This window comes from Nelumbo lutea, chromosome 6 (assembly GCF_056320005.1).
Source record: "Nelumbo lutea isolate HS-2025 chromosome 6, American lotus-T2T, whole genome shotgun sequence".
In the NCBI taxonomy this organism is placed as follows: Eukaryota; Viridiplantae; Streptophyta; class Magnoliopsida; order Proteales; family Nelumbonaceae; genus Nelumbo; species Nelumbo lutea.
This window is the reverse complement of record NC_142689.1, coordinates 5,287,687-5,297,801: the sequence shown is the minus strand read 5'-3', so window position 1 is coordinate 5,297,801 and position 10,115 is coordinate 5,287,687. Positions and strand designations below refer to the sequence as shown.

The window sequence follows — 10,115 nt, the reverse complement described above, 5'->3', positions numbered from 1 at the left end:
TAACAGCTCGGGGTAGACTTCGCCGAACTACCATCTTGTAACAGCTCGGGGTAGACTTCGCTGAACTGCCACCTTGTAACAGCTCGGGGTAGACTTCGCCGAACTGACCGCCTTGTAACAGCTCGGGGTAGACTTCGCCGAACTGCCACCTTGTAACAGCTCGGGGCTCACTTCGCCGAACTGCCACCTTGTAACAGCTCGGGACTCACTTCGCCGAACTGACCCACCTTGTTACAGTTCGGGATACCTCCGAGCTCAAGACCACCTCGCTCAGCACTTCGCATCATCTTCTAGGCACCAAAGCCAAACAAGTCGTACCATGCCTGGCACCAGGGAATTCCGTGCCCGAGGGCGCCACGCCTGACTGACTTGGGATCTGACCTTTTGGCAGCAGCACTCTAAACAGCCACCTGCCACCGCCACTGACGCCGCCATCTCCAGTTAGACGGTAAGGCAGTGACGGTTAGGTAGTGACGGTTCTGTCTCAGCAGAAGGGACGACAGCCGAGTTGACAAGCGCCAGAGTAATCATACCCGATCTGACAAGGGCCTCGGGACGAGTACGCGAAGCGACTATAAGAGCCCCCTGCCCCCCGATAAGAGAGGTATGCAAAAACTTTGCGCTATTTGGTATTACCTTGCTTTTTAAAGATTCTAACTCGAGCTTCGGAGCCTCTACACCGGGTTCCCCCCGGAGCTTTCCCATCTCTCCCGTTTCAGGATCCCTGCTACCTCGTTCGAAAGCAAGGCAGCGGACAGCTAAGACCAGCCGGATCGCGCTCCATCAGAAATGTAGTACAAAATTTAATGTCAACATAGAAATCAAACTATTTTTCTTTTTGGGTGATGGGTTAGTTGTTTGGATCAAATGATAATCGATGATATAATAGCTAAATAGTAAATCTTAAAAAAAAATAAAAAAAGTACAAGTAATCAAAAGTATATATAAAAAGTTATATATTAATTATTGATGTATCAACTTTTTTGTGCTAAGTACCTCGTCATTTGGTCTGATCCCAACCCGACTGCTCCCTACAAGAGATGATTTGGCTATCTTTGTAGACGGCGGACCTGGTTGATCTGCAAGAATTGAATCAGAGAACCCGGGGGGTGTTTACTCGGCAAGATCACTCTGATGGCTAAGTTAGCACTTAGTTGTGAGCTGAAAATGATATTAGAGAATGAGAGAGGTAGAGAGCAGATATTACGCATACTCCTCCCTTCTCCTCGGCCCTAGGGGGGTGAGGCCTTTATATATTGGATTCCTTGTGGGTTTGGTGGAGTAGTTCCTGGATTTTCGTTGTGACGGGATCTGTTTCCGTGTTAGTTAGGGATAATGCCACCAACTGGTAAGGTTGCCCATTTCCGCTTGAATCGGGGAGTGGGTGAGCTAATATGGCCGTTATAAGGTACGATCCCGTAAGATGCAGGGTACGATGGTGAGATCTTTGGAAATACCCCCATAGCGATCGGTTTGACTAGGAAGTGAGCTACCCGTAAGGTGCTAGGCTGCATGGTGGTGAGCTGCCTGTGAAGTGTAGGGCTGCTTGTGAGGTGGCGAGCTGCTTGTGGAGTGCCGGGTTGCTTGGTGGTGAGCTGCCTGTGGAGTGCCGGGCTGCTTGGTGGTGAGCTGCCTGTGAGGTGCCGAGCTGCTTGGTGGTGAGCTGCCTATGAGGTGCCGATTTGCTTAGTGGCGAGCTACCTAGTGGCGATCTGCCTGTGAAGTGCTGGGTTACTCCTAGTTGTCATGAGGTGCCATGTGTCATAATATCATTGGAGGGCCAAATCCTCATTCATCAATTATATAAAACAAAAATAAAGTATGATAAGTATAAATTATTTATATAATGTAGATGGGATATATTACATAAAACTAATATGAAAGCAAAGATATTTTCTTATTTAGATGGTGGGTCAATGGTCTAACTTTTTAAAGAAACTCATGATGTTGTAATTGAATTATAAATATTTTAAAAAATATAGAACACAAAAAATGAAAAAGTGTAGAATTTTGTTAAAAACATTTGGAAACATTTCTAATGTTCTATATTCATCATATTAAATAAGAATAATTGTTAAAATAAAAATTATTTTTATTTACGATAGAAATGGAATACAAAAAGTTAACAACAACAACAACAACAACAACAACAACACAATAATAATAATAATAATAATAATAATAATAATAATAATAATAATAATAATAATAATAATAATAATAAGTTTAGTTTTAATCATATCATTACTTTTGTTAATTTTCAGTTTATATCTTAACTATAACGTATCTAAAATTCAATTAATTAATATAAAGAAAAAAATTTCACATACTTACTTAATTACTAGTACAATTAAAAATCATTTGACAAGGTACAAATTAAATTATCATTACATAACTATACCAACTTTGCATTCTTATGAAGGAGACATATTTGCATATTTGTATTAAGCGTTTCGTATTTATACTCTGTTCAAACAGCTTTTATATTATTATTTAAACACTAATCTTAACCTAGCTAAATTCCCATTGTATAACATTTTGGTGAGTGGTGACGATGAAAACCAATACATGTTATACATTTGTGGTTCAACTGTAATATTGAAAAGACAACCGGTACCAGTGGTAACCAATTAATGATCATCATCATCTATGAATTATGTAAGTACGCAAATAACCATTCAATAATATTTATAAAAATTTACGGGTAAATTTTTATTTTTTTTGAAAAGATAAAAATTAAATAACACAGAAATTACAAATATAGCATTCTAACCAACCAGGTAGATATCTCCACCAACTTCTATCAGCACCAAAAAACTTAGCCCTTTAAACCACCGATGGGCTGTTACAGTAATAGTTCGGCTTTATTAATCAAAGCTATTTTGATATCATGTCTTTTCCGGCAGAATAAAAGGAAAATAAATTTACGTATTTATAATCTTGGAAACATTTAAAACCTATACGTAGAGTCAAGGGTGTATGGGCAAATAGAAGGAAACCATTTTCATCATTAAAACGTGGTTTTATTTTTATTCCTTTATTAAATTATTTTTCATTGGTGCAAATGCAAGCTATAAATGGAAATGCATGCCTGCAGCTTGCTACCTCCTTCCATTTTTTAGGCAATTATGAATTATCCAATATCGGATTAGTTACCAAAAGAAGAAAAAGGAAAAAAGAAATTCTTTACGGATTCGCCACATCAGCCTGACTTCTAGGTCCCCACATGTACGGAACGACGTGCTGTATCGCGGTTGGACCATTGGGCCAGTTAGAAGTTGAACCCCACACGATTCGGACTCTTAGGATACCGATAACAGCACAGATCACAGAGTATCTGGAACTAAAGGGACGGCGGGATGTTCGCCTGCTTGCTGGGCCCCAAACTTCTCTATCTACGGTCACATGCGGTCCATGGTAAACGCTAAAGACACGAATGACGGATTACCAACCTGTAACAGCACATGCTTCCTGTGGGTACAACGAATCCAACCGTTCGATTGTTATCAATCAACCCATCGGATTCCAATCGTGGATGTCAGTAAGCCTTTTAGCAGCTTACCTGTATTTTCAAGTGAGCATCAGCCGTGCATCATCAAATGGGACCCGCGACACAAAACAAGACAACCAGGATGACCCAACAACTACCTTGTTTAGTTAAAACTAAAAGGCTTAACCGTAAAAACCTAACTTAATCACACTGAGGTTATTTTGGTAAATTCGGTGGCATTTCATACCAATCCGTTTAGCTAACCGTGGTTAAGATAACCAGGGTCTCAGGTTATATCCTGTTAGTGCGGGACCGGACGTTCGAGCAGCTGCTGAGGAGAAAGCGTCGGTGGGGGTTAACCGTGGTTAATAAGCCGCAGTTAGAAATTCGAGAGCGAGAATCGCTTCATTTATAAGAAGTCGATGCCAAATCCAGAATTCTTCAAGCCACGGCGGAAGAGAGAGAGAGAGAAAGAGAGGAGAGAACATTGAGAGATAGGGAGAGAGAAGGTTTCGGCTTTCAGACATTAGAGAACCGCGGCCATGGCAGATTCCAGCGGTTCAGTTTCCGTTGATATGGAGATGATTTCTCTCGGTGGAAAGGTTAGGTTCTTCCCTGACCAGAGAGGGGGATAAAGATGTAGAGCTTCATTTCTTTTTAGTTTTGATATGTATTTTTTTAATGTGCGTTCTATTGAATCGTTTGGTTCGATTTTTGCGGAAATATTCAAGCTTCGGTTGGCGAAAAAGCAGATCTTGCGGCTTTTTATTATTCTAGTTTGATTATTTATTGCCAATTTTCAATATCCAAACTTCGCGCTTTGGATTCTCTTTTGGAGAAAGAAGTTTTCTCTTCTTCTTCTTCCTCTTCATCTTCTTTTTTTTTTTTGGTTTATGAAGTTAGATTGTGTATACGTTATTTGAGAATGGAGGTTTGAATGTATCGCAATTTTTTATTTAGGGATTCTTTAATGGATTTTGCCCTTGCACTCGTCTTTCTATTCGTTTTTGTATCTTTTGTTTTTTGCCAATTCTGGTTTGGCTTTGGAAGGTTTTGCTAAGTAATGGAGGTGGTTATGAATCTTAGTATTGCTGTTCTAATTCCTTTTAACTTTTATTTCTCGTTGCCAGCGCAACAATCTAAAGCCTTTTGGCATTGTTGGGGAAATATTCCAAGTTTTAGTTGTTTTTCATGCTATGAATATCTATATTAATGATTTCTGTGAATCTCAAAATTTCTTCTTTAAGCCATTGTTTTACAATTCTATGACCATCATGGACTTTAGAGCCAGTATCAGAAGCTATAACATATTTGCGGCTTCTTTTGTTTGCTTCTTTATTAGAATGTGTAATTTGGAATGGAGGGAGAGTTGGCCCCAAGTCTTCTAACTGATTAGGTTATATAATTCTTCACTGCTTTTCGTCCTCTCCCACCCAATTGGTTGGAAGAGGTCCCTGTCTTTTTAATTGTTAAATTGTTAGAGTTTTACTCCTTCCTCCAGGGGATTCTTCCTAAATTCCTTGTCTTGTTTCTATCCAGATTCCTTACTTAAATAACACGCTATTCCCATGAGTCAGGGGAATTAAAGTTTTTCTATCAGTTCTTATCGAGTAAACAGTGTTTTGTTAATTCTCTAACACCATTGTGATTCCATCATTATCTCCTTTCCTTTGTTTTGATTCTTTTGCTTATATCTCCACTATTTCCCCATTCTTTTTTCATCTGATTTTAATTTTTATTGATTCTTGAAAGGAGTTTGAAATATGCTGGCAAGCAGCATACATGTCAATGTTTGTTTTCCTTCATAATGGGATATTTTTTGTTTCCCTTTTAAACTGCTCTTTACAGCTTGCTGAATGATTAGAATGATCGGAATCAGTAAACTTTTATTTACCGTTATAGGCACTGCAAAGTAGGTATGCTTATAAGGTATCCATGCCTAAGGGAATAAAGGGCACTTCAACCTTTCAGTCAGTTTTACCTTCATGTTAAAGGGGATTAGTTACCATGTGTCACAAATCTTTGACAATTTTCCATATAAATCTAAAATATTTTGCTTGCAGATTGATATGCATTCTTCACTCTCTCAGATGCACAGACACACAATAAACCTTTGAAGTATTAAATATTATTTACTTACATTTATGCTTTGTATAATCTGTTCCAGGAACATCTTGTACAAACTGGCCGTGGTTCCATTTCTGTTGCTGTGTTTGGAGATCAGGACAAGCCAGCACTTGTTACTTACCCTGATTTAGCTCTAAATCGTAAGTGCAGTAGTTTAAGATGGAGCTAAGATGATCCTTGTTTCATTGTAGGAACCTCTTTGGCCCCTTGGAAAGATTTAACAAGAGCTTACTTTAAATGTTGTGGTTCTTGTAGTTTACACAGATCCTGTTCTGTATTAGAATCATCTCTATCCTAAATAATTTTGGCTACCTCCTCCTAGCAGTGTTGCATGGACATGGACATGGCAGTTGGAATCCTATGCGGCTATGCATGTCCAAGAGTTTGACTCAGCAAGATGAGAAAACTTGAACTCACAGACATGTTGATGTAAAAGCATATCTATTAAAATAGTTCATAACTTTAGAATCCTAACATTCTATACCAACAAAAAAGGGAACTAAGATGTTGATTTTTTCACCAAGTAACATTTGATTACTGAAAATGACATTCATCTTGTACATTAGCTGTTCATTTATGCCAAATAATCCAGGAGATAAAATGGGGTTGTTATGAAGTGTTCTTAAGAACCTGTGGAGTGGCAGACTCAGACTCATGCCCAACACGGACATGTCATCTGTCCATGCAAAACGACCTCCCATAAACTTGGGACATTAGTGGTTACTTCCTGAAAATACAAAAGTAGATAACAAAAAAACTTACAGGTAGGCCTCATGGGTGAAACATAAACAGAATGAATGTCTAATTGTTTTGTTGCCTTAATTCAATGGTTTATACATTGAAGAGGGTTTAAAATTTCAGTGTCAGTGGAAATAATGGTCATCCAAGAAAACGTGTCAGGAATATAAAAAATGTTGTATGGATTTGTAAGGTTATAGACATGGTGGAAATATATACTGATATTTTGTGATGTGAAAAAGGAAGTATAGGTACACCTTTTTGGATTATCAATATGCTGTGGAGTTGCCTTCTAGACTTATAGAGTTAAAACTACATAATAACAGTAAGTTTAGCATCGTTTCAAATGATTCTAACAGATCAACAAAATAATCTATTTAAACAAACAAAAAGCTAAAATTTAGCATCATTTCAAATAGAATTTCAGGCTAGCTCAAAGTGGTCATCATGTACTCCACATAGTGCTAGTAGTTTTCAATGGGAATATACTGATTTCAGTAATATTTTTTTGGTTGGTACCCATGGAAATGGAAAGATAGGAACAAGGTTCAAATATCGCATGTACTGGTTTTTTAATCCACCGAAACACCAAATACAGGGAGTTAGGGGATTTCTTTATAGTTAAACATTAGAACCCCACCTAGGCTAAAAAAATGAGTTCTGGCCATTTGAATCATATGAAATGCAAAAAATGTCTGTCGTGGGTGTCAATATTTTGAAACTTGATTCGGAAATAAGTTGACATTTTAGACAAAGACTTTGAATTTGACAAAGTGTTTCTGTCACCAATTTGAGGACTTTCTGCTGTGCTAGTGAAGCCACTTATAATCTGAAGTGTTTCTGTTTAAAGTTGATTGAACTTCTCTAGCGAAATATTATAAATGCTTAATAGCTAATTTAATTTTCTCTTACTTTTACTGTGTTTGGGCAGATATGTCCTGTTTCCAAGGATTGTTCTTTTGTCCAGAAGCTGCTTCTTTGCTACTTCATAACTTCTGCATTTATCATATTAGTCCTCCCGGGCATGAGGTCGGTAACTTGGTGCACTTGATAAAGGATTTTGTTTTCATTGTTGATTTTGTTTTATCTTGTTTTCTTTTCTTTTAAGTTTGACTAAAAGATGCATATCTTCTTGAATGCTATTATTTACATGGTTTTACTCTTGTGCTTTCCTCAAGAGTTCTTGCAGTTGGGAGCTGCTGCAATTTCTCCTGATATCCCTGTGCCTTCTGTTGATGACCTAGCGGATCAGGTTGCGGAGGTTCTTGACTACTTTGGGTAATCCCAGTGCTCTAGTTGCTCTGTTTATCTATTTACTCTAGTTTTTTTATTGATCTCTGTTGTCTCGTTCATACCAATGATTCTTTGGCAATAGTCACTTGTCTTACATCAGGATTAAGACATTCTGTTTAATACATGCATGTAGTAAGAAAAAGGAAAAGTGAAACAGAGCAAGGAGTTAATTCTGATCACTTGGCTGCAATTCTCTTTTCAGGCTTGGTGCAGTGATGTGTATGGGGGTGACAGCGGGTGCTTACATCCTTACCCTATTTGCTGTATGCAATCTTTGTAGAGCAGCTTGTGTGTGTATTTTGGATAGCTTTATTATTTATGGGTTTTTATTGATATGGTGTTTTTACCACTTCTGTTACAGATGAAATACAGGGAGCGGGTAATTGGTTTGATACTTGTTTCTCCTCTATGTAAAGCTCCTTCGTGGACTGAGTGGTTGTATAATAAGGTTCCCTCTCTCTTTCTCCCTCACATCAGCCCTTGTGGTGAAACATTACTAAGCTGTTCTGTTTATGATACTAGTCTTATATTTAAAATGGCTACTTACTTGCAGGTGATGTCAAATTTGCTCTATTTTTATGGGATGTGTGGTATGTTGAAGGAAATCTTGCTTCAGCGTTACTTTGGCCCGGTATTTAGTGCTTTGTAATTACATTTGATGCCTTATTCATGTTCATCATTTCTGTATGCTGATAAATTTGCTAATGTTTTACCAGGAAGTTCGTGGTGATGCACAAGTCCCGGAATCAGATATTGTACAGGCATGCAGAAGAGTGGGTACCCAACACTTGTTTTTTATTCTTCCACTCTTTAGTGTGGATATGCCCCTGCTGCTGCTATTTTAATATTTGGGTAGTCAAGGGATGAGCGTTTGTTTGATTCGTAAGCTTGTGTTTTGTTGCTACAGTTGCTGGATGAAAGGCAGAGCACAAATGTTTTACGGTTTCTTCAGGCCATTAGTGGGTAAAACTTCCTCCTTAAAATCTGTTTCTTATTATGATGTGATTGTTTTGGAATTAGCTGCTGCTTGAAGAGCTGTACAAGTATCTGATATTTCCATATGGCAGGAGATATGACCTCACTGAAGGATTGAAGAAACTACATTGCCGGACGCTAGTATTTGTTGGTGACAACTCTCCTTTTTACTTGGAAGCCATCCACATGAGCTCAAAACTTGACAGGAGATACAGTGCCTTGGTTGAGGTATATATTTACATCTTTTATATCATGTGAGCAATGCGATTCATTAGTTGGTTAGAAATCGAATCAAGAGATGAAAGCATATAGGTAGGAAATGCTTGATCGTGCAAAAATGCAATATTTTGCCTAATGAAGAAGACGGTTGCATTGTGGGGGGTGGTAACAGGTTCAGGTTTGTGGATCGATGGTGACAGAGGAGCAGCCTCACGCAATGTTGATACCCATGGAGTACTTTCTAATGGGATATGGGTTGTACAGGCCATGCCATCTGAGTAACAGCCCGAGGAGCCCGTTGAGCCCGTCATGCATATCTCCGGAGCTGCTTTCACCAGAGAGCATGGGCTTGAAGCTAAAGCCGATAAAGACACGGGTTTCTTTGCAAGTTTGAGAGCAGCAGCAGAAAGGAAAACCCCTGTTGTATATTTTCTATTCATTGGTGGTAGTGGCGGATCATTAGTCATGCGGAAGAATTGTTGGGGGATTGTAGATAGCCGAGTGAAGTGATAGAAGGAAGGGGGAAAAAAAGGAATACATACATATTTATTTTTTATTTTTATAGTGAGAGACAGAGAGAGTGGAGTTGAATTCATTCATTTGTAACTAGTCATAAGTCATTTTGAGCTGAGCAGAGCTGTTCTGTCTGTAAATCCTCACAAACAAATTATTTATGAATTATGATGTTGACGAGCAATTATAATAAATGTGGTGGAATTAGCCTCTTTTGGCTCTCAAGAAAATGTTGCGGTGGTTGCCTCAAGAAGCAGCTTGCGTTATGTGGTATATAATTACTAGTTATTGTGTGTGATTTCATGTGAGATTTGGTCAAAAGGGTCTCTTTGATTTCACGTGTTGACAAAAAAAATTTGAATTTAATCCACACTATTTGTCCTAGCAAATTTCTCACAACACATTAGGCAGTGTTTGGTTTGAAGGAAAAAGTAGGGAAAGGTCCCTTCCTTTTCCTACCTTTTCCTACATTCTCCTTCAAACCAAATAGAGCCTTAAGTGTCATGCATTTGGCAGCGAGGGTGCTTTGTTCTATTTACATTTATTCAGTAAACGTTTATTAATGGTGTCATTTCAGTATTTTCTCTTTCTGAAAAAAGTTTATTTTTTTATGCATGCCACCCTTTTGTAAAGTTATTTTTAAAGTTTTCACAAACGGTTAGGATGTTTTATTACTGTTATGCTATGTGGAGCATGGTGGCACGTAGTGGTCAGAAATGGTTGTAATTATTGCATTTTTCAATTTTACTAGCAAATAAAG

At 38.2% G+C, this 10,115-nt stretch overlaps 1 protein-coding gene across 1 annotated transcript; it reads left to right on the top strand.

The window, feature by feature from the left end:
• The first annotated feature begins 3,796 nt into the window (after positions 1 to 3,796).
• NDL2 (N-MYC downregulated-like 2) lies at positions 3,797 to 9,585 on the top strand. Its single transcript, XM_088951490.1, has 11 exons — positions 3,797 to 4,092; positions 5,658 to 5,757; positions 7,287 to 7,384; positions 7,545 to 7,633; positions 7,851 to 7,911; positions 8,010 to 8,096; positions 8,202 to 8,279; positions 8,365 to 8,421; positions 8,556 to 8,611; positions 8,716 to 8,851; positions 9,015 to 9,585. The coding sequence occupies exons 1-11, from the start codon at positions 4,033 to 4,035 to the stop codon at positions 9,234 to 9,236; spliced, it is 1,044 nt and encodes a 347-aa protein (XP_088807616.1). The 5' UTR covers positions 3,797 to 4,032; the 3' UTR covers positions 9,237 to 9,585.
• Positions 9,586 to 10,115: the final 530 nt, after the last annotated feature.

Coding starts and splice junctions, on each gene's coding strand:
- NDL2 (XM_088951490.1), top strand. CDS start 4,033: ATGGCAGATTCCAGCGGTTCAGTTTCCGTTGATATGGAGATGATTTCT. Junction 5,758..7,286: donor CCCTGATTTAGCTCTAAATC/GTAAGTGCAGTA, acceptor GTGTTTGGGCAG/ATATGTCCTGTTTCCAAGGA. Junction 7,385..7,544: donor TTAGTCCTCCCGGGCATGAG/GTCGGTAACTTG, acceptor GAGTTCTTGCAG/TTGGGAGCTGCTGCAATTTC.